Raw genomic sequence first — 25,052 nt, forward strand, 5'->3', positions numbered from 1 at the left:
ACTGACTTCATTGAAAACTGGATCAAAGTTTTTATCTGAAAGTATTGGCTAGTTTTTAGTACATGTTGTATAAACATTGTCAACAACAATTAAGAAATAATTTCCAACTCTTGCCTCTTCTGTGAGTCAGTCTCTGACGGACTTGTAGCTAGTCTGTGTTTATGGAGGGCCTGCAAATTCCAATTGACATGCAAGTGGTTGGTAGAGAGAGGAATGTAAAAGATGTAGCTTATGTCCCTTCTCAGAATATGAAACTTATAGCTGTTGTACTAACTGATATCTTTAATAACATGGGATAAAAATTGTTAGCTAAAATTGATAGTACTTTTTTGTATATAAACTTCAGTTTATATATAACTTAAGTTTATATATAAGTTAGCTGTTCATTTCATCTCATCTTGTGTTAGTGTTTTTTCTCTAAGGTAAATATGCTCACTGCACTTTTATAGACTAGTGGCTTCAGTTGAAGCATATTACCAGTACTGTCATAATATTCAGTTATTTGTGGTGTAGTAGAAAATGTACTGAATTTAATATTAAAGTACTTGGGTCAAGAAGCTGGCCTTTTATAGGTACACTATATGTATAACCTTCAACAACACACCAAGCCTGCCTGAGCCTGTGCTTTCTCTTCTATAAAATGGGAATACTTTTTAAAAATTTTTTTATTAAAAAATTTTGTTTAAATGTTCATTTATTTTTGAGGAAGAGTGTGATTGGGGAGGGAGAGAGGGAGATATAGAATCTGAAGCAGGCTCCAGGCTCTGAGCTGTCAGCACAGAGCCTGATGTGGGGCTCGAACTCGTGAACCACGAGATCATGACCTGAGCCGAAGTCAGATGCTTAACCGACTGAGCCACCCAGGTGCCCCTAAAGTAGGAATAATTTCTATCCCATAGAGTTATTGTTATAGTTAAGTGAGATAATGTATGTAAAGTACACCATGGAACTCTAATGATTAGTATACCATCTTGACTCCTGATAAAACCTGAGGTAGTCCTAGTATAGGAGCATTGTCTAATGGCTGGGACATACCTTCAGCTTTAAACCAAGAGTATGGGTAATGTCCTCCATTCATGTTAAAACTTAGTTTAGCCATAATCCTGCCTGAGAACTTCATAATATAGGCAGAGAACTGTTGGAGAAAAGACCCATAGATAGTTGTGCCTTGTGTTTTGGAGCCTCTTCCAAAAAGAAAAGAAGCTTAACACAATTTGGCAAACAGAGGAAATAGTTTGGCCTTTTAAATGAGCAACAGGATGAAATACAGCAATATTAATGCACAGGAGATTTGCAGTAATTAGAAAATATAGTTTGGTGAATCTACTTCTCAGAGATATTCATTATTTGCTATGATAAATTCCATTTAATTCCTAACATGGCATTTGTCCTCTGTTTGTGTGTTGTGTTTTAGCTGTAACAGTTGCTGTTTAAGGTAATGCTTCTGTAGTCTTCTAAATAAGAAGGTTGAGAAAGCATTTGTTATCTTGTAAAACTGTTGTCCTGTCTGCGACAGTCTTAGGGGTGGGTATTGTTTTTGAGCACGTAATATTGGATCTCTGAACTCTAGAATTGCTTTTATGTTCCTTCCCTAGCTCTGGAAAAGGAGACTGTTGGTAGAAAAGAAGTTTTAAACCTGATTTTTAAAGAGATGAAGCAAGGGTGCCTTTGTGGCTCAATAGGTTGAGCGTCCGACTTTGGCTCCTGTCATGAACTTGCAGTACGTGAGTTTGAGCCCCGTGTTGGTCTCTGTGCTGACAACTCAGAGCCTGGAGCCTGCTTTGGATTCTGTGTCTCCCTCTCCCTCTGTTTCTCCCCCCTTGGCACACTGACTCTCTCAAAAATAAATAAAGATTTTTTAAAAATTATTTTTAATTTGCTTAAAAAAAATAAAGAGATGAAGCAATGTTCGCTCAGCTTCTCTGCTCTGAAAGCTTCTAATTAAACTAATGTATTCTTATTTTGTATAAACAAAAAAGTAAATGTTTACACCTTTCCTTTCTACTTTTTTAAAGTAAAGCAGATCTGAAGTTGCTATAGGCAGAATACTGCCCAATTCCAGGAAAAAGTGAATGTATGAGTTTATGTCATAAAACTCATGTAATTTCAATTTCATATATATATGTTTTACATAGCCAATATGGGTCTTGGTATCGAAACTGGGGAATGTATCTCTCTATATTAAGATTGTGTTCGAATTTTGCAAAGAAATTTACCCCAACTTTCTAAACCAGTCTAGGAAGTTGGGCGAATTTCTAGCTTTACAGCTAGTGCTAAATGCAATAAAGAAACTAATAGGTATCAATGAAAAGAAATTTTTCCAATACATTATCCCAGAAGAATTGTATCAAATTAATAACTTCCTTGAGATGCTGGTAGTTGCCGCTTTAAAGTGGAATTTAGGGGTGCCTGGGTGGCTGAGTCAATTGACTCTTGATTTTGACTCAGAGCATGATCCCAGTGTCATGGTATTGAGCCCTGCGTCAGGTTCCATGCTGCTCATGGAGCCTGCCTGAGACTCTCTCTCTCTCTCTCTCTCTCTCTCTCTCTGCCCCTCTCCGCCACTCTCTCTCTCTCAAAATAAAAAAAATAATAAAAAGTAAAGTGGAATTTAGATAATAGTTGGCTGTCCTTTGCCTTCTACTTTAGAGATTTAGTGATCATTTAGTAATAACATTAATAATAACACCAAACATATTTTGAACACTATGCATGCACTGTGTTATTTAATAATCACAACAGTTGTATTAGCTGTAGTTATTTATCTCCATTTTGCACATGAGGGGATTGAGATTTTGAGAGGTTAAATAATTTGCCTGAAAACAGATGGTAGGGAAGAGTTAAGATCTGAACCCATCTCTCCCTGATCTTTCTTATTTAGTTATATTAGTGATTGAATAAATGTAGTGGTTTTGTGTTGTGTACTTACGCATTTCAACTTTCTTGAGTTGAGATCTTAGCTCGTTAATTTTCTATCATCCTTGTTTCCTAATATAAAAAATTTTTTAAGTTATAAATTGTTTTTTGTTTTTGTTTTTTTGTATTAACTTTAGCTACATCCTACAGGTGCTAATATACTTTGCCCTTTTTTGGTGTTTTGTTCCAAGTATTGTGTGTGTGTGTGTGTGTGTGTGTGTGTGTGTGTTTATTTGTTTTGAGAGGGAAAGAGAGTGGGGAAGGGAAAGAGAGAATCCCAAGCAGTCTCCCTGCTGTCAGTGCAGAGGCTGATACAGGGCTTGAACTCATGAACCATGAGATCATGACCTGAACTGAAATGAAGAGTCAGGTGTGGGGCACCTGGGTGGCTCAGTCGGTTAAGCGTCCAACTTCAGCTCAGGTTGGACCCATGAACCATGAGATCGAGCCCAGCATCCTGCTCTGTGCTGATAGCCTAGAGCCTGCCTTGAAATCTCCCTCTCTCTCTCTCTCTCTCTCTCTCTCTCTCTCTCTCTGCCCTCCTCCACTTGTGCTGTCTCTCAAAAATAAGCATTAAAGAAAAAAAATTTTAAGAGTCAGGTGCTCAGCTGACTGAGCCACCCAAGCTCCCCTTGTTCCAAGTATTTTTAAATTTATATTTAAACATTTTTTTAAAAATTCAGATTATTTAGATACTTTTTTTTTGGAAAAGTATGAGTTTTTAAGGATAGATTTTTTAGGTCCTTCTAGAGTTTTAAGAAATATATTACTTATGAGAGGACAAAACTTGATAGTTTCTTTTCAGAATAAAAATTAACTGTATTAAGCCAGTAGTTTTCGTGTGCTTTTGGTTTTCCTGTAATAGTCCACACTACCTGAAATTTGATGGACTTTTGTCATCATTTATGACACTATTGGCTGCTCTTTTGTTTAATCTTGATGCCTCTCATGCTGGTCTTCAGCTTTGTTATACTACTGACTTTTCCTTTTCTTTCTCTTTCAAAGTTTAAAACAACCTATAAATGCTCTTATTCTGAGCCAATACAAGCAAAGCAGACACGTGAAACTAAAGTCGTTTTATCTGTAGCTCTCCTTTCAGACCATGTGCTACAGTACCTTTGTAGAGCGTACAAGAAAGTTCTTTAGCTTATTCTAAAATTATCTTGGATCTGTGCTATCCAGTACGGTAACCACTAAACTACATGTGGCTATTGGACACATGAAATGTAAATTAGTCTGAATTGAGATTATTATTAAAATTAATTTCACCTGTTTTTTACTTTATTTAATGTGGCTAATAGAAATTTTAAAATTAAATATGTGGCTCACACTATGTATCTTTTTTGGATTTAACAACATTAGACAAAAATTGGCGTTAGACAAAAATCACAATGTGTAAGTCAGAGACCACTTTCTCCTTAGCTTCTGCACTAAAATCCCCTGGAGAGTAGGACTCAGATAACACCCCTTGAATTCCAGGTTTCCTGCACAAGGTTTGGGTTAAGCAGGAGTGATGTTAGTACATTCTTTCTGAAGAAAGTAACTGAAATTCAAATAATCTACCAGAGAATATTCTGGCCATGTTGATTCCACAGGTTGGTTAGATTTCTGTAAAAGTATTTTAAGACTGCATTGTAGTCATCTTTCTGTTTATCAGACATGCAGGTTTATCAGTAAGCTAGGACCAGTAAAACCTGCATTTAATAGCTTATTTTGTCTGAAGGACTAAGGGAGCCAGAGTAGATGGGATAAGCTGCAAAAGTGGGCTCCTGTGGGCAGAAGATAGAATTGACTACAGAGCAGTGTCATCCCCTGACCTTTTCATTTCTCAGTGGCAGATACTGAAAGCATTTGCACAAGAGACCAGAGCTCTGTCATACTTTGATGTTTTTTCCCTTAGCTTGGATTATAGATTTTTATTACTTTACCTTAACCTATGTTGCTAGACTGTGAGCTTCTTGAGGACATGGGACAAAGAATCATAGTTGTCTTTATAGCCCCTATAAAGTATAACAGCAGTATCAACAACTATGAAGTCATAGTTAACTCTCAACTTTTTAGTCTCTCAACTTTTTCCTGTTATGGCATACTTAGAAAATTACAGTATTTGTACCACAGAGAATTTTGGCTTCCCTGTGCTTCTAGTCTATACAACTTTTTTGTATGAATTATGAGAAAAGTACCCCTTTCTCAAGTTACTTTACTGCCATCTGTTGGAAAATTATTGTAATAAATATGCAGTTCTGTAATGGCTGTGATATAAGTGATGGCTCCCTCCAGAGCTGTTCTGTGTACGTAGTACATAGTATATAGTACATAGTTGCTCAGCTGTACATAGTAGCCTTGAGATTACCTCAGGAGCCCACCTGGCCAATGAGTGGGCTGAGAAAATCAATATTTGAGCATACCTGAAGGCACATCAGTGTCTTGGGAAACTAGATACTATGCCAAGGACTGAAGCCTCACAGTACCCTTTGAAGTAGGGTTCTTATAATTCCAGTTTTTCAGGTGAGCGAGCTGAGGCATAGAGGCTAAATACTGGCCCACAGTCACGGGTCTACCAGGTGGCTGAACTGGAATTTAAACCTAGGCAATGAAATTCTAGAGCCTAGGTTCTTAATCATAGTGATATACTCCTCTTGTAAACCTTTGTTAAACCACACTGGATGCAGCACTTTCCAAGCCCTATTCCTGTTTTCATCTCAGCCCACTGTAAGGTATTTTAGAGCCCTGCCCCTGAATTCTTTTGTTGAGCCTGTAGCTGTAGTCTTTTTTAGGTTTTGACAAGAGAAGAGTAATTTGTGCTTTCTCCTACTGGTCCTTGTTTCTGTTGAAGTGAATGCCATCCCTTCTTTCTATTTCAGAATAACCTCTGGTCCTCTTACCACCCTGGTGGCTTTCTTTTTTCCCACAGTCCCATCCCCATTCTTCATTTGCAGAATGACCATCCCAAACTGCTGCCAGCTCATGTAGGTTGATCTAGTTTCACTTCTAGATTCTCTCCCTTTGTTAAGGCTGCTAGGATTTTATCTCCAGAACTACCCCTCCCTATTTCTGTGTCTGTTCCTTTCTTTAATCCTACCTTTTTTTGAACCCTTAATTGCTGTTCTTCCCTCCAAGTCACCTCTCATTTTCTCTCCAAACTATCTTACTTACTATCTGATTTTAGAAGGAAAGTGCTTCAGGGCAGGGATTGCCTTGTTATGTTGTGAAGCAGGGTCTAAAGTGCTCCATAAATTAGCATCTGTGGAGAGTTTTATACATACTAATTATTATTATTGAAATACAGAAATGCTTTCTGAGCCATGAGGAAGCATCCTAAGATAATAGTCTAATTGCCTGTACATGTTTTTTAAAAAAGAAGAAAAAAGTCTCTCTTCCTGCCTCAGAGAGCTATCAGATCTCAGAACAGAAGCCCAAATCCCAGGACTCTTTCTGGTTATTATTTCAATGCTTTTATATTTATTCAGAGAACCATGTTTGTAAGACAGTAAAATAAGGTCCCGTTGGTCATGTGAACCTATTTGGACCACTTATACTGGTCAGAGAGGCAGGAATGGCCCCTTGGTTTGCTTTGGCCCAGAATCTTTTATTTCCTTAGTGACATTTATGGTTAAAGTCAATGGTATTCATATCTCATGGGGTTTAAAGTAAATTTCATTTATATTTATGTAGATGTTTACTGCCAGGATGATCATTTTTTATTAGCATTTTATGATGCAAATGGAGAAGCTTTTAAGACTTGTTGAATTTTAATGTAGACATGTATGTTAGAAGGACTCATTTACAGAACTATTGATCCTTTACAATGCTTGCTTTGAGAATACACTTGGAAGAGTGGTTAGTGAGACAGTTTTCTATCTGTACGTTTGTCTTTCTAAATAACTTGCTTTATAAATCTTATTGTCCTGGTTTTCCTGAATGTGAGATTTATTAGTAAGTGTATTTTGATTAACAATTTAATGAATGATCTTTTGTGAAAAAAATGCTAGTCAAAATAAACTGGTGTTAAAATTATCATTTGAAGTTACCTGTAAATCTTAAATAAAAAAGTGGTGCTTTTTCAAAGAAAAGAAGCTTGTTGACCACTCCATGCCTGATCATGTATTATATATATATAGATGAGATATATACATCACATATATATGAGATGTATGTATCTCATCTGTATCTATATCTGTATCTATCTGTATAGATAGATTGCTGGGATTGGGATTGTTTTTTATCCTTTCCCATACATTTTACTTCCTGCAGCCTAAGACAGTCTTTTAGGCCAAATTGCACTTACTTATCTTTATAGAGCAAGTTGAATTGGGAAACAAGCCCACATAATTTTTAGATGATTTAACTTACTTTAGGGATTAAGTTGTTTCCTTTTACAGGGTACACAGTGGTACCTTGCTGCTCTAGAAGCAGTTGGACAATTTATGCCTTTAAAGATAAGACCCGGGGGATATACCATCCCCTGGCCTGGTCCTGCTGGAAAGAGTTAATAGATTTCAAGCTGCATAAGAGCTTATGGATCATCTATTCTAGTAGTTCTTAGCTCTGGCTGCACATTAGAGTATCCTGTGGAGCTTTTTTAAGAAGCTCTAGTGTTGGGGCTGTACCCCTTCTGTTTGCAATTGGGGAAACTGAGAGAGGGAGAAATTGGCTTGTATCCAGCCACATACCACACATGCTTAGGTATTATGAAAAATCCCTATTCTCAGATCTTAGTTGAAATGCTGTCACATTTTGGAGTGAGCAGTTATTAAATTAGATCATAAGCAGTGCAGAACAGGGTGGGACCACCTGACACTGTCATTGACTTTGAAGTATCTACCCAGTAATAAAACATATAAAAATAAAAAGCCACCTTCAGTGCCTTCCACCTTAATCATATTGAGGAGAGTCTTTACTGTCAGTTGTGATGAAACCGTAGTGTCAATCTGTTTACATAGTGGGTGAACCCCCCTACCCAAGGTAGGACTTGCTAGTTCAGTTTAGGTGTGGGGAAAAGCTTTTCAGTTAAAGCTTTAATTATATCCAATAGATAGAATGGAGCAGCTAAGCTCTTTTAATTAAGCACTGATTAAATTGGTTTTCCATGATAGTTTTAATTTTCAAACATGGACACTTTAAATTTTTTAGATAAGGGGACAGAGAGCAACAGTCAGTTATCATTTTCTTTGTTACTTCAGTTATTACTGGGGGTGAAGGGTTAGGAGGAGGCACAAATACTGTCATCAACATTTACTTAGAAACTACAGTCTGGGGGCCCTTTTATTAAGTGCTAGAAATACAAAGGTTACGCCTATGCCTTCAAGAAGTTTATATTCCTTACTTAGGGAGACTGTGTGTGCATGTACACATGCATATGTGTCTGTTAGAACCTCTTGAGGCTGATTTGTAGTTTTGGTTTTTCTGAATATGAAGTCTAATAAATATATCCTAATGATCATTTTTAACAAATTTCTTTTTATGAGAAGCCAGACAAATAAGTCAAAATATATTTTAGTATGTGTTTATATGTTAATGTACATTGTGTGTATATTGTGAATGGGTATATACAGAATGATGAGTTAAAGTGTGATTATCTAAAAGTAGCCCAGGGACGCCTGAGTGGCTCAGTCGGTTAAGCGCCTGACTCTTGGTTTTGGCTCAGGTCATGATCTCGTGGTTTCGGGAGTTCAAGCCCTGTGTCTGGCTCTGCGCTGGCAGTATGATCCTGCTTGGGATTCTCTTTGCCCTTCCTCTACTCGCGCTTTCTGTAAATGAATGAATAAATAAATAGCCTAGACAAAAAGTGCTACCTCACAGGAAATTGTGAGATTAAGTGAAACAGGTGATGTAAAATGCTTAGTATAGTGGTTGGCACATATTTAATGCTCATAGATTCTCATTATCCACATGTTTATAATTCAGAGGAAAAAGAAGACTATGGATTAGGGAGATCAGGGAAGGAGGTAAGCATAATTTAAGTAATACATATTGCATCTTTTCTATTTAAAATATCTTCAGTCTGAGACCTGAATTGCTAATAGCACATACTGTGGAAGATACAATATAATATATATAAGTATGTATTAATGATAATGGTCTCTTTTATTTCAGGAGCTTTATATTGCTGTAGGAATATCTGGAGCCATTCAACATTTAGCTGGGATGAAAGACAGCAAGGTAACTACACAATAATAATGATCCTAAAAGAAAGATTTTTATATTTTAAAATTTTGGTTTCACTCTGTTTCCATATAGTTACACAGTGTATGTAAGTTCAGCCATTCAGATTAACATTTCTTTCAGGAACTGAAAGAAGTACAAGCTGCTGTTCACTGATTGAAGGTGTACCATTGGTAGGAGAGGCAGTGCCATGTCAGGAAAAAAAAGTGTGACCCTGAGTCCCAGCTTTGCTACTAGCTTACCACATGATGTGTCCTGTCTGCACCTCTGTTCTTTGCTTAACACAGGTGTTGGTTGATGATGTCTGAGGTCCCTTTCAGCTCTGAAATTAGTGGATAGAAAATTTAGGGTGAAAACAGCTTGATGAGGTTCTGACCATCTAACTAGTTTATAAGATTTCTCATCCCTGATTCTCTATCTGCTTTACCCTGGTCCCCTAAAAGTCCCACCCTCATATGTCAGCACAGCTCCTCTTCTCAGGCTGTTACTAAAGTGTGACGGACACATTTGGAGTTGGAGCATCTTAATATCTGAGTAATTGTTAAAAATACAGGATGTAGAGGAAACACTTGATTTTAAATTGCTGCTTGGACTATATCGGGAAGTCCTGTGTAATGACTCTGTGAACATATATTTCAGAATATGACACATTAATTCATGCATACGAATGTACAGTTTGAATTATGAACTTAGTCTTTCATGAAGACAGAGATGCTTCTGACACTCTGGCTTTTATGCATTCAGATGGAAGTTTGATATAAAAGGTAATAAAACTTTTAACAGGTTTAACTTCTAACTTGAAAAAAATGCATTCACTACCTCCTTGTAACCTCTAAATAAATTGGCCCAAAACCAGTCAAATTTCACAGTTGGATGGCAGGTTTCTTTACTGAGATATGAAAACAAGCAGTGCCAATGGGGAAAATGTTATTGCTGCATTAAAGAAAAAAAAAAAAAACACTCTAGTACAGTAACCTTAAAAAATACTTTTAGCTGGGCCAGTTCAGACATATCTAATTCTGCTTCTCTAAAATAAAAGATTCTTCCTGCCAAGAAGTTCCTGGTAAAAATTGTCATCCCATGCCAGCAGGACTAGCTTGCAGGAGAGATGGAGTAGCTAGTATATGTTAAAGCAAAAAGGGAACAATTGAAGTAAGGAGACCAGTGTTCGGGAACAATCTATAAGAAGAAATTTGAGCCAAGAGTTTGTCTGTTTATGCAGTCAACAAATATTTATTAAGCACTTAGTTTGTACCAGATGCTGGGGATGCTTAAATGAAAAAGGCATAGCCCTTGTCATCAGTGCCTTATGTGGGAAACACAACAATCTCTGGTTGTAATTTTGGTTAAGGTCAAAAATGGGATATTAGAGTAATTGGTTTATATCTGATAATCACATTGCATACAAGCTACAGTTTTAATTAGCATCATGGTATAGTTTAGAGAATATGAGATTTGGTCGTTATATCAAATGAGTCAATGTAATGAAAGCACTTTTTGAACTATATATGTATTAATTTCATTGAATACAATCTGTGCTTTAAAAGTTGTGTAAGGAAGGGGAGCATTCTTAAATACTTTAGTGGTTCCTTGCCCACAGTTGTGTGCTCTTGCTTTAAAAATAACTGCTATACAGTAGGAATGAAAAAGCTTTCAGATGATTAAACTGTCAGATGTTTGACTAGGTGGCCTCCAGGAAAATCATTAACCATCATTAATTAAATAAATCTCTGCTAGTTGCTGTGAAGCAGGCTTACATATTCCCAGAAGAGAAACACCTCCATACAAATCAAATGCTTGTGATTCAAAATGTTAGTCCTTGTGACTTTGGATTTAAGGTTCATATTGAAACCATCATTTATTGTCTTCGACCACACATGTTTCTCTGGAATAGTAGTTACCTGGACTGCACTGTGCTCTAATCTCAGATATTCTGGAATATTTTCATCTCTTTGAGGGACCCTAGAGGAATTACACATATGTCATATAGCCTATATTTTAAGCCAGCCTATATATCAAAGTTCTTCTAAAATGTGTTCCAGCTGTTTTCATGTGATAGAGTAATAGGCATTAGAAACTTAATTTTACTTCTAGAGAAATGAATTATTATAATCTATTAAAATAACACCACATTAGGGGCGCCTGGGTAGCTCAGTCGGTTAAGTCTCCACCTCTTGATTTCCACTCAGGTCATGATCTCTCCATTTGTGATATTGAGCCCTGCATCAGGCTCCTTGCTGATTTTATTTTATTATATTTATTTATTTATATATATTATTATATATATTTTATTATTATATTTATTTATTTATTATATTATATTATATTTATATTTTATTATTATTTATTATATTGGGATTCTCTCTCTTCCCCTCCCCCACGTGCACATGTTCTCTAAATAAATAAATAAATAAGTAAATAAATAAAAATTTTTTTTTAAAAACAAACATTTTTTTAAAGCAAAAATAACACCACATTAGAATCAAATATTAGAGTCAATACTTTACTTATTTTGAGAGCGAGTGCACACGTGTACACGTGTGCATGAGTGCAGAGAGAGGGATACACAGAATCAGGCAGGCTCTGGGCTGCCAGTGCAGAGCCCCATGTGAGGCTGGAACTCACAAACTGTGAGATGATGACCTGGAGCCAGTATCAAGAGTTGGACGCTTAACCGACCGAGTCACCCAGGTGCCCCTAGAGTCAAAACTTTCATTGCAGTGGTGTTAGAAGCACCTATGAAGAATACCAAACACTTTGTAACATATACGTAAATCTGTTATTAATAAATTGAATAATTGGTAAATGCAGCACCTTTTTGTGTGACTATTTCTCCTTAATCTGTTACTAATTGGTCATTATAATCCTTCATGTTAAAAATTCTTGTAGGAGATAAGAGGACCTTTTGGTAGTTCTTGTAGGAGACATAGTAATTTATTATATTATATTTGCTGCATACCTAAGGACTTAAACCTTTTTGTTTTAAAGTTCCTTACTAACAGGCTGACTAGATAACTTCTATATTGTAATAAAGACCCAGGATAATAATTTAAAAATAGTAAGTGGAATGCAGTATATGGAAGATAAATAGTTTGAGCTACAAACTATATGAATTAGGGTGTGGATTTGTTCTGTTTTTGTTTTTGTCTTTTTTTTAAGTTGAAATCCAACATTTAAAATCACAAGTTTAGGAGCACCTGGGTGGTTCAGTTGGTTAAGCGTCTGACTCTTGATTTCGGCTCAGGTTTGATTTCACAGTTGTGAGATCAAGTCCTGAATCCAACTCTGTGCTGAGCATGGAGCCTGCTTGAGATTCTCTCTGTCCTTCCCAGACATGCACATGTGCACATGCTCTCTCTCTTTCAAAAATAAAAAAACCCGCATTTAAATTTATATATTGTTAACAGGACATAGAAGATATTAATCATTTTATAAGTGAAATAAGCTAAAGGTTGACTAATCATAATAAATATCTAATGATTTAATAAAGTAGACTTCTAACTATCATATTGAATAAAACACACCAAATATAAGGTACTTAATTTTTCATTCAAAGGTTTTATTCAGTGTATCTAAAGTTTTTTGATAAACTGCAGAACTTTTCAGTTACCTTTTGTTTAAGTCAGATTATTGAGGTATAATTTATATATAGTAAAATTCAACTTTTTTGAGTGTACTCTACTTAAAATTCTGTGGTAAAATACACATAAAATTTACTATGTTTACCTTTTTTAAGTGTAGAATTAAAAATTGTGTACACATTGTCAGTGATATTAAATTATTCATAGTGTTGTGCAACCATCACCACCATCCAATTCCAGAATTCTTTTCATCTTGTAAAATGAAACTCTGTACCCATTAAACAATAAGTTCCTAATTTCCCCCCATACCTTCCACCTCCTGGTAACCACAGTTATACTTTCTGTCTCTATGATTTTGACTATTCTGAGTACCTCAGATAAGTGGAGTCATCACATATATTTGTCTTTTTGTGACTGGCTTACTTCACTTAGCATATGTTGTTAGAGTTCATCCATGGTGTAGCATATGTCAGAATTTGCTCCTTTTCTGGGCTGAATAATATTCTGTTGTATCTGTATAACACATTTGGCTTATGTATTTATCCGTTGATGGACACTTGGATTGCTTCCATATTTAGGTATTGCAAATAATGCTACTGTGAACATGGGTGTGCAAATATGTCTTTGAGCCCTGTTTTAATTTCTTTTCAGCATATACCCAGAAAGTGGTATTGCTGGATCACATGGCAGTTCTACTTTTAATTTTCTAAGGAACTGCCATAATGTTTTCCACAGTGGTTGTACATTTCACATTCCCACCAATGGTGTACAAGAGCTCCAATTTTCCACATTCTTGCCAATACTTGTGGTTATATATATTTTTTAATAGTAGCCATCCTAATGAGTGTGAGGTGATATTGTAGTTTTGATTTGCATTTCCCTAGTGATCAGTAATGTGGAACGCCTTTTCATGTGCTTATTTGGCTATTTATGTATCTTCTTTGGAGAAGTGGTTATTCAGGTTGTCTTTTTGAATAGGCTTATTTGGGTGTTTTTTGTTCAGCTTAGAAGTTTTATTAAAAAATATTCTGTATATTAATCCCTTTTCCAATGTATGATTTGCAAATATTTCTCCCTTTCTCTGGATTGATTTTTTACTCTGTTTATAGTGTCTTTTGATTCACAACATTTAAAAATTTCCATGAAGTTCAGTTTGTCTTTTTTTCTATTATTGCTTATATGTTTGATGGACTATCCAAGAAATTATTGTCAAAAACAATGTCATACAGCCTTTCCTCTGTGTTTTCTTCTGAGAGTTTTATAGTTTTAGTTAGGTCTTATGCTTAAATCTTTGATCCATTTTGAGTTACTTTTTGTTTTGGTATTAAGTGTCCCAACTTTATCGAGTTTTCCCAAAACCATTTGTTGTAAAGGCTCTCCTTCTGCATTCAGTGGTCTTGACACTCTTGTCAAAAATCGTTTGACCATATATGTGAGTGTCTATTTCAGAGCTCTCTCTATTCTATCCTGTCCGTCTGTATGTGTGTCTTTATGCCAGTACCACACTGTTTTAATTACTGTAGCTTTGTAGTAAGTTTTGAAATCAGGAAGTATGGGTCCTCCATCTTTGCTCTTTTTCTAGATTGTTTTAGCTATTCAGTGTCCCTTGAGATTCCATATGAATTTTAGGATAGGTTTTTTTAATTTCTGCAAAAAGAATGTCATTGGAAGGACAGTTTTGATGGATATAAAATTTGGGGTCAACAATTTTTTTCTTTTAGCATTTTGAATGTATCAATCAGCTCACTGCCTTCTGGTCTCCAATATTTCTGATGAGAAATCTGCCAATATTGAGGATCCCTTGTATGTAATGAGTCTCATGTCCCTGTTTTCAAGATTCTGTTTTTATCTTTGGCTTTTGAAAGTTTGACTATAATGTGTCTTGTGTGGGTCTCTTTGAATTCATCTTTCTTGGAGTTTGTTGAACATCTTGGATGTTTATATTAATGTCCTTCATCAAATTCAGGAAGTTTGCAGCCACTGTTTCTTCAATTCTTTCTGCCTCTTTTTCTTTCTTCTGGGTCTCCCACAATATATATTTTTGTTTGCTTGTTGTTGGCCCACAGGACCCTTCACTTTTCTTTAATCTTTTTCTTTCTATTCTAAGGACTTGATAATTTTCATTGTCCTACTTTCTTTTTAAAAAAATTTTTTTAAATGTTTATTTGTTTTTGAGAGAGAGAGACAGAGTGCAAGTGGGGGAGGGGACAGAGAGAGGGAGACACAGAATCCAAAGCAGGCTCCAGACTCTGAGCTGTCAGCACAGCCCGATGCAGGGCTCAAACCCACAAACTGCGAGATCATGACCTGAGCCAAAGTTGGATGCTTAATTGACTGAGCCGCCCAGGCGCCCCTCCATTGTCCTACTTTCAGGTTTGCTGATTCTGTCTTCTGCTTGTTCAGATCTGCGTTTCAGTCTCTCCAGTGAATTTTTTATTTCAGTTATTATATTTTACATCTCCAGAATTTTCTTTTTGGTTTCTCTTTAAATTTCGCCTCTTTTTTGATATTTCCATTTTGTTCATACATTGCTAGCTTGACTTCCTCCACATCTTTATAATTCTTTGAGCATCTTTAAAATGGTTGTTTTAAAGTCTTTCTATGGTAGGGCTGCCTTTGGATCTTTTTCTTTAAAAAAATTTTTTTTAATGTTTATTTTTTAGAGAGAGAGAGAGCATGAGCGGGGGAGGAGCAGAGAGAGAGAGGGAGACACAGAATCTGAAGCAGGCTCCAGGCTCTAAGCTGTCAGTACAGAGCCTGACACGGGGCTCGAACTCACCAACCATGAGATCATGACCTAAGCTGAAGTCGGACACCCAGACGACTAAGCCACCCAGGCACCCCCGGATCTTTTTCATAGGCAATTTCTATTGATTTTATTTTTTTTTTTTTTGCCTTTGAATGGAATTTTCCTTGATTTTTTTTTCCTGTTTCTTAGTATGCCTTGTGATTTTGTTGTTGTTGTTGAAAACTGGATATTTAAATCTGATAATATGGTATTCCTGTTAATCAGATTCTCCTCCTTTCCCAGGGTTTGCTGTTTGTTTTTAAAAAAAAAAAAATTTTTTTTTTAACATTTATTTTTGAGACAGAGAGAGACAGAGCATGAATGGGGGAGGGTCAGAGAGAGAGGGAGACACAGAATCCAAAACAGGCTCCAGGCTCTGAGCGGTCAGCACAGAGCCCGATGCGGGGCTTGAACTCAGGGACCTGACCGTGAGAGATCATGACCTGAGCTGAAGTCAGACGCTTAACTGGACTGAGCCACCCAGGCGCCCCACTGTTTGTTTTTATTTATGGTTCTTTTTTGATTGTTGTAGGCTCTTTGCCAAAGATTAACCTGAGGTATAAACTTAAGGTCTTTTTGTGTCCTTTCTCAGCCTGAATGTGTGGCCAATTTGTAATTTTCCCTGTATCAGCAGTTGCTTTTGAGAAAAAGAGAACAATGAAGGGAGGCAGAAGAAGTGCTTTAAGGCTTTAAATCCCCTGGAGGTAACTTTAGCCAGAGTAGGGGAGGGACGTGCAACAGTGGGGAAGTGCAACAGCAATGGCCATCCTCCTCTATTTGTATGCATCTCTTTGATCAGAAACAGCAGTCAGTAACCAAAGCACTGGTCCCCCAGTAGTTGGGGGACAAGAGTTCTTTTTGCCCACTCTTGTTCCTGCAGGCTGTGTGCAAGCTGCTCCAGGAATATGTGCACAGCTGCTTGCCACTGGGGGTGGGGACTGTTACTGCACTAAAGAGCTGCAGCTTACTTTGCAAGCCATGCCCTGGAAGTTGCAAGCTCCAAGAGTTCCAAAATGGTTACATTAGACAGATTCTGCCAATGCAGTTGTTAACAGTCTAGATGGGGAGACAGATTGCTGATGCTTCCTACTTTGCCATCTTCCCAGAATCCTCTCCTCTGATTTATTACTTCCTAAAATATTTTCTTTCCATAAGTCAGAGAAGAACTTAGAAAAATAATGGTTTAAAATCTTTTAAAATACTGTGATGGGCCAGTGGGGAGTGGGAGATAATTTTGTTATGTACCAACCCAGAAATTTATAAATTTACAATATTGGCACAAATGAATCAGATTAATCTTATTTGGTAGACATTTTTAACCATATAAATTTGTTGTTGGGAATGTTAAAATACAGCCATCAATCTATATGTTTTCTTGATAAAGGCCAAACTCTTTATTTCACAGACAATTGTGGCTATTAACAAAGACCCAGAAGCTCCAATTTTTCAAGTGGCAGATTACGGAATAGTCGCTGATTTATTTAAGGTAAGCTGGCCATCAGAGAGGTGGCTGTTACCTAGCTTGTCATCCAAGAACCTTTTAGAGTTGATAGAAAAGAGGCTATTATAGGAAAGTCTTGTATGTGTGTGTACTGTGTCTCTATATATTAATACATTTACCAGTTTTGAGCTAAAGTGAAGTTGTCCTGATAAATACATGACATTTATATAAAGTGTTATAACTTTCCCTTTAAGAGGGAGTCCATTGGGGCCATTTCCGTTTTTCATACTAACTTTTCCTCCCACTGGTATATCTTAGTGGTCAAATGACTGCCGTTAATTACTGTTCTTACGGGGGAGCCTGGTTGGCTCAGTGGGTTAAGCTTCCAAATCCTGATTTCAGCTCAGATCATGATCTTATGGTTCCTGGGTTCGAGCCCCACATAGGGCCCTGCGCTGGTGGTACAGAGCCTGTTTGGGATTCTTTCTCTCCAGTCTCTCTCTCTGCCCCTACCCCGCTTGCTCTCGCTTTCAAAATAAATAAACTTTAAAAAAAGAAAAAAAGAGGTAATCCATATTGTCTTTAAAATATCCACAGGACTTTTGGCATCTCGTGTGCATAGTTAGTACACAATGTGAAGTGATTCAGGTAATTATAACTTAGAATCATATTTGACAGGTACCTTAAAGAAATTCACATCAAATACCCTCATTCAGAAATTTGCCAACAATGCTACAGCTTTTCAGGGAAAGAGGGGGCATTCAAGTCCATTTTATCTGACTCAACAAGTATGCTCTGCTTGAGAGTTAAAGGCCTTCCTAACCTGATGAATGTAGGGGAGAACACTTATTTCCCACTCTTCATAGTCTTCACTGTTTTGAGTGTTCTTTCCACCCTGCCACCACCCCTGTAGTTACCCTACCCATGAATGAAATTACTTTAGTGATATTGATGTGCACCTGATACTCATTTGGCCACATTTAAAGGTGATAGCTCATGCATGGCCTAACTGCTTTTTGTCCCTCAGGGCCTGTCTACAAACTTCTAGGTTGCCTAGAAGTGCAGAAAGCACTCATGCAGGCACTGAGGCTCTGAAAGTAGCATCTAGCCCAGGGAGAAGTCGGTTTGCTAGAGTGAGGAACCCCTTGCACAGAATTACAGTGAGCTACTGTGGGCCTTAATAGAGAGGCTGCAGCCTGAGAATAGAGCCAGGGTGGTCCTCTTGGCAAGAGGATTGGCCCATTACCACGGCTCCACTAGCAGTGTATATGATCCAGATAAACTAATGAGTGTATTTTGAGAACACGTCTAAACTGTGAAGTATGTGTTCATAGGGCATCCTTCACCTCAGGAGCACCCCCCACCCCATCCGTCAAAGGGCCTGTATCTTGCCCTGGAAGAGTACAGCCCCACTTCAGTGATCCTGGGGTCCTATAATTGAAATTTAGGATTTAGGTAGTTCTTCTGCAATTGTTACTTGGCCCAGCTGTGTAAGAACAATATATATAAGTTTTAAGTTTATTATGTTGAGAGAGAGAGAGAGCTAGCGCGCACATGCGTGGGTGAGCAGGGGAAGGGCAGAGAAAGAGGGAGAGTCCCAAGCGCAGAGCCCGACGTGGGGCTCAACCTCACAAACCGTGAGATCATGACTTGAGCCGAAATCAAGAGTCCGATTCCTAACCAACTGAGCCACCCAGGAGCCCCTGTAAGAACAGTAATTAATGGTAGTCATTTGACCACTAAGATATGCCAGTTGGAGGAAAAGTTAGTGTGAAAAACAAATTTTTTGTATCTCTGTACAAGGATAACTTTGTTCAAGTACCAAGCATTTAGCTCCAGTGAGAAGGGGTAGAGGGGTAAAGACCTTTTAAATAAAAAATATGAAATTAAACACTTCTGAACCCTATCCATGTATTGTGTTGACACATTTGCAAACAGACATCTACTGTAGTTTGCTTTTATTTTTCTTCAAGAGAATATTTTAATAAATTTGCAAGTTGTTTTGTTTATGTTTTTCTGTTAGCGTATTGTGTATTGCAACCTACAGACAGGGCTTACTTGATAAATGGATGAAGTATTAGTTGGAAATTTGTGATGTTTATACGGTGGACACCTGCCTTGGGGCAGGAGCATCTTTGTAGCAATTACTGATGGAATGGTATCACACACACTGTGCTTCTTGCATTTAGGGGAGCTCCCAGGTTTGACATGAGAGAGAGACAGAGAGGTATGTGAGCGAGTGAGAGCGTGTGTGTGCTGAGAGAGGTATCTTGTTGAGAGTCCTAGGATAGTAGAAGTGGAAATGGACCTAAAGAATCATTCAGTTAGCCGATTTCCAACTGGAGATTCTCAAGCTGTTCTTGGTGTTTTAAGAAGCCTACATGTGATAATGTGTTTGGACTAAGACCTAACGTTTATTTGCTTTTAGCTAGAATTATATTAAGGTAGTGATTATCTCATCCTGCTCCGAAGTTCTGAAGCACAGTTATATATACCTTTAATTAATATAAAGGGAGAAAAGTTAATCCTTTAAAAAGCAGTCTGATTAGATTATAAAATATCAAAAATATTGCTTGGGGGGCACCTAGCTGGCTTGGTTGGTAGAGCATGTGACTCTTGATCTCGGGATTGTAAGTTCAAGCCCCATGTTGGGTATAGAAATGACTTAAAAATAAAATCTTTAAAAAAAAAATTACTGCTTGAGTTGCAGCTTCCCATTAGCTACTACATGTATAACACAAATGAGTCATGTTCTTTTTTAAATTGCCTATGTCCCAAAGAGATGTGATTTGGGGAAGTTATTCTGCAAGTTTTTGGTACAACTAAGGCTCCTGATTCCATCCTTTCACTCATCACCCTGCCTTCCCATCTCATCAGGGACTGCCAGGTGGTTCATCACTACTGCTCTTTAATAAATCGCAGTAAAAAGGATTGCACCTTTGGCAGACTCTGGGAACTTAGACGGTATCCATCAGATTGTTTTGTCAGTTGAAATCAGAATGAGTATAATATAGATGAATATTGTAGTAATTCTGACCGAAGAGTGGACAAGGTAGTATAGTGACTATACTCTTCAGGGTCACCCTCTGTCTTTTAAAAATCAAATATTTAAAGGTATAACAATACATAAAAGTACAATTATGCAAAATATGAGTGAGTGAGAGCATAATCTATTTCAGATTAAGACTTTAAAGAAAATATTTTAAGTCAGGGGTGCCTGCCTAGCTCAATTGGGAGAGCATGCAGATCTTGATCTCAGGGTTGTAAGTTCAAGCCCCACGTCAGGCGTAGAGATTACTTAAAAAAATAAAATCTTAAAAAAAATATCATAAGTCAAATAATAGTTATGTAAAAAGGACTTTTTTAGACTAAATTTCTGTGTAAAAATTTTAAATTTCAAACTGTCACACATAGCGTGACTAATAATTCTCTAAGTGATATGGTATCCACCAAACTTCATGTCTGGAGTAAATGTAAATGTAAATTTATTCTTTAATATTTATTGTTTTATGTCACCCTTCAGTAATCATGAGTTAGAGATGACAAGTTGTTTTTTTCTTAATATAAGAAAAATAATATGGTACAGTAGTTAAGAGCTTTAATTCAGATTCTGTCTTGGCCACATACTAGTTAAGTTATCTTGGCCAATTACTTAATTTTTCTGAATGTAAGCTTCCTCAAAAGTAATATAAATAATATACTACCTACCTTACATGGTTGTATTGAAAGTTAAATGAGATTATGCTATACCTAGTACAGTCTTGGTTAAATATTAGCCTACCTGTTTGTATTTCTTTTCATAATAGGTACATAATAGGTGTTCAATAAATGGTAAATATTATAATCAGAGTCAGAGTGACAGAGCACAGGACACCACCTGACTGGTTGTTGTTGTTGTTGTTTTTTTAAAGCTTTCCTGAAATTTAATTCACAAATCATAAAGTTCACCCTTTTAAAATGCAAAGTTCAGTGAGTTTTAGTATATTCAGAGTTATGCAACCATTAGCTATTTAATTCCAGAACATTTTCTTCACACTGAGAAGAAACCCCATACCCATTTGCAGTCACTCCCTGTTCTGCACTCTCCCCAGCCCCTGGCAACAACTAACCTGTTTTGTGTTTCTATGGATTTGCCAATCCTGGACATTTCATATAAATAGAATCATGTAATATATGGGCTTTCTGTGGTTGGCTTCTTAGCATAATGTTTTCAAGATTCATCTGTGTTGTCTCCTATATCAGCACTTTCATTTCCTTTTAGTGCAAAATAATATCCATTGTGTGGATATGCCTCATTTTGTTTATGCATTAATCATTTGATAGACATTTGACTTTCTACTCTTTGGCTATTATAAATGCTACTGTGAGCATTTAAGCTTTTATACATACATATATGTTTTTATCTTGTTTGGGTATATATCTAGGAATGGAATTTCTGGGTCACTTGAAAACTCTATTTTTAGCATTTTGAAGAACTGTCAGATTGTTTTCCAAAGTGGCTGCCCCATTTTACATTTCCACCAATAATGTATATGAAGGCTCCAATTTCTCCATACACTCACTAACACTTCTTACTATCCCATCTTTTTTGTTACAGACTTCCTAATGGGTATGAAATGGTAACTTGTTGTGGTCTTGATTTGTATTTCCTTGATAGCTAATGATGATGAGCATTTCTTCATGTCTTTATTAACCATTTATAATGTATTTTCTTTGGAGATATGTCTGTGCAAATCCTTTGCCCATTTTAAAGTTGTGTTATTTGTCTTTTTGTAGTTGAGTTATAAGAGTTCTTTATTCTGGATACAAGTTCTTTATTAGGTATATGATTTGCAAATATTTTCTTCATTCTGCGGGTTGACTTTTCCTGTTTTCTCTCTCCCTCTTCTCTTTTCTTTTCTTTTGCAATTTACTTATTTGTTTTTATTACTGGCTTTATTAAATGAGTCATGAATCAGGCAGCATCCCATCTAACAAGTAGAGGGGAGCTCCTGTCTTTTCACTTTCTCAGTGTCCTTTGACGCATACAGGTTTACAATTTGTTGAAGTCCAGTTTATTTTTTCTTTTATTGCTTGTCCTTTAGTAGGTGTCATATATGTGAAACTTTTGTCTAATCCAGTACAATGATTATAGGCCTACAAATATCTGTTCTAAGTCCCCACTTTGATTTCCTTTGGGTATATACCTTTGAATTGCTGGATAATGTGGTAATTCTGTGGTTAGCTTTTCAAAGAATCTCCAAGCTGCTTTCTCTAGTGGCTGCACCACTTTACATTCAGCAGTGTGCAAATGTTCTAGTTTTTCCACATCTTTGTTAACAGCTGTTACTTTTCTTTTTTAAATATTTTAAGACAGAGAGAGAGAGACCATAAGTGGGAATGGGGCAGAGAGAGAGGGAGACACAGAATCCAAAGCAGTATCCAGGCTCTGAGCTGTCAGCACAGAGCCCGATGTGGCGCTCAAACTCATGAACTGTGAGGTCATGACCTGAGATGAAGTCGGATGCTTAACCGACTGAGCCACCCAAGCACCCCAGAATATCTTATTTTAAATGTAAATTTACTTTCATTTAGTCTTACTGAATAGAGAGCTGCCTCTACAATATCTAAAATAAAAATAAGAATCCAGATCTTTGAGTTTGCTCAGGCTATAAGATATTCAGTGAACCAGAGTTGGCATTTTCTTTTCCCTAAGTAAGGCATTGTGTGGTATGCTTGGAAAGTCTGAGGTTGATCTAATAAAAAAGGATATAGATGATGGACAAAGTCCTCTTAACCCTATTTTGGGTAGTGTGGCAGGAAGACGTTCTGTAAGGTTTTTAAAAATTGTGTGTTCTAACTCAGGTTAAATGTTTCATTTAAAAGAAGTTGTTAGGCTCTAGCCTATTTTTCATGAAACACGTCGGTCCCACGTGAGGCTTGTTTAGCATGTCATCTGTGTGACTGGCATAAGCTCATGGTCTCTCCACCGTGGAAAGCTGGGACAAGTGGTGCCAGCACCTAATGCTGCCCCTGAGCTAATGCCTGCTGGCTCCATGGTAAACATGGGCCTTTTAACAGGCTGGAGACAAAGTGACATTCGGAAGAAACAACATGTCGACAATTTCCTTAATAAATTTTGTACGAACACATTATTTCCACCTAATGGAAATGTAGCTCTCTTAAATAATTGAGAGGCTATATTCATCAGTGGCGAGTTCAACTGGGATCTCTCTGAGCTAGGACAGTCGACAGCCCCATGGAAGACTGGGTAATTGATGTTTTACACAAGTGGCTCGGCTAGTTTTCAGGTGGGCTCCGTGTGACCCTCCCCTGCAGTCCCCACTCACAGCCTCCTCTGTTGTCCAGGCTGAAAGCAGCTTCACACTGAAAGTTCCAGTTGCAGCCCCTGAACTGCCAAGACTAAGGGTTAGTAATTAATCCATTTTAAAATGGGAGCCAACTCCGTCAGTTTTCCTTCACTGTGGTTTCTTATTTTGTCTGTTGACCAGACATTGCATTAGCACAACCTTTATTTTCATAAAGAATGGTGAAATTGAATGTTCAGCGTGCAGGCTGTTTTTAAGTGCAGAAAGATAGTAACATGTGCTGAAGAAGCAACTGTAGTGTTTGTGGAAGGAAAGATGAGTGAGCAAACGAACAATGAGAAAACAAGTGCTAGGGGGGCCAGCAAGAGTCATGACTAAGGAAGAGACTTTGGTATGGACTTTGAAGGAAAGGCCAGAGTACAGTAAGGGAAGGAAGAATGCCCAGAAAACATGAAGGTAAAAAATACACATGACTCTCCTCACAAAAGAAAAATTGGACTCCTGTTTCTGTGGTGCCTTTGTAAGGTTTGTGGTTGTGTCACAAAGGTCCCTAGGCAGTGCGTGGGCCAGTGGTCCTGCCAGCCGTGTGTCTGGGTGGTTTCTCCCTGTAAACGTGTATAGTCTTCCCACAGATGGGAGGGAGGCCACCCAAGGGGGGAGTTGGGTGGGGGAGGGGCACCTCGTGCCTCAGCAGTGATGCACGTGGCTTCTTTTGGCCTCCGTGTACTTCTTAAGGAGCTATGACTGTAGCACACTAAAGGCTCAAATTGCTTAATTACTTTTATTTTTTTTAATTTGCAGGTAGTTCCTGAAATGACTGAGCTGCTGAAGAAAAAATGAGTTACCATATTTCAAGAAGGAATATATGTCAAAGTATTCAGTTGAAGTAGAAATTCATGGCTAGTATATTCAAAAGTATGAAGAGCTAAATATCGTAATTTAAGAAAAAATTCTCACAGATGCCAGAATGCTTTTTTATGAGCCTGTTATTATATTTCTTTTTAATTATTTGTGGTTCCAAACAATTATTTTTTGAAATTTTCTAATTCTGTAATACAATATATAATAATAAAACATTTCCACAGCTTTAAAACTACTACCAGAAATATGCCTAGCTTCATAAAGAAAAAAAACTGAAGAAAATGAGTAAAAATTGATTTTTTCTTTGCCTGTCTTGTTCATGGAGGACTCTGGGTTTTATGCAAGATTATAAAAATGAATGCTCCTACCAGACTAATCATCTTAATATGATTATTGAGAGAAGGGAACTAGATTGGCAAATTCAGCTAAAAAAGCATGAATATTCTCTTAAATATATTCCAGTCTTCAGAAAACCATAACTAATATGACAAAAGCAGATCTGATAAACCTGAATCTACTGAATATATTTAGTTGGCTTAAGTTAAATTTAATTTTCCATTTCATTTTAAAGTTTTGTCAGCTTATAGAGGACTTTGTCTATAAAGAAGAGGGGAATGGAGAAGGAGGGGCTGCTTTGCCACAATATGGCCTCTTTTGTTAACAGATAGTTTGATATTATGTTTAAATTCCTGCTCAGAGATTGCTTTGGCTTTTCTCTGGCCCTCCTGATGCTTCCTTTGGGTTCTCTTAGGAAGCAGCCAGGCATGGGAGATGGCCACACTTGCGGTTGCCTCTGGCACTCTCACTCTGCCCCCTAGGGCACAGCTGAGATCAAGAGTTCCACAGGGGCTAGAAGCTAGTATAAGTGCGAGACCAAGAACAGAGGCTAGTGAGGCTTGGTCCATTCTGTGGGAAGGTACAGGCAGTTATCTGGAGTCCTGTAAAAGCCAGGAGCCAGCAGGCAAGTAGAATGAAGACAGCTGTGTCTGAAG

General features: G+C 37.3%; 1 protein-coding gene across 4 annotated transcripts in view; it reads left to right on the plus strand.

The window, feature by feature from the left end:
* The window catches only part of ETFA (electron transfer flavoprotein subunit alpha), an 81,962-nt gene extending 57,667 nt beyond the window's left edge, over window positions 1–24,295 (plus strand). For 2 of the 4 annotated variants that reach the window (XM_049611905.1, XM_049611906.1), the window contains exons 10-12: window positions 9,013–9,078; window positions 16,856–16,936; window positions 24,001–24,295. In XM_049611905.1, the coding sequence (XP_049467862.1) occupies window positions 9,013–9,078; window positions 16,856–16,936; window positions 24,001–24,039 (186 nt within the window). In that variant the 3' untranslated portion in view covers window positions 24,040–24,295. Of the gene's footprint in view, window positions 1–1,595; window positions 3,339–9,012; window positions 9,079–16,855; window positions 16,937–24,000 lie in introns of those variants that run through there. The other 2 variants (XM_049611907.1, XM_049611908.1) reach the window with 2 other exon arrangements.
* The last annotated feature ends 757 nt before the right edge of the window (window positions 24,296–25,052 follow it).

Source organism: Panthera uncia (genome assembly GCF_023721935.1).
Source record: "Panthera uncia isolate 11264 chromosome B3 unlocalized genomic scaffold, Puncia_PCG_1.0 HiC_scaffold_1, whole genome shotgun sequence".
Classification (NCBI taxonomy): domain Eukaryota; kingdom Metazoa; phylum Chordata; class Mammalia; order Carnivora; family Felidae; genus Panthera; species Panthera uncia.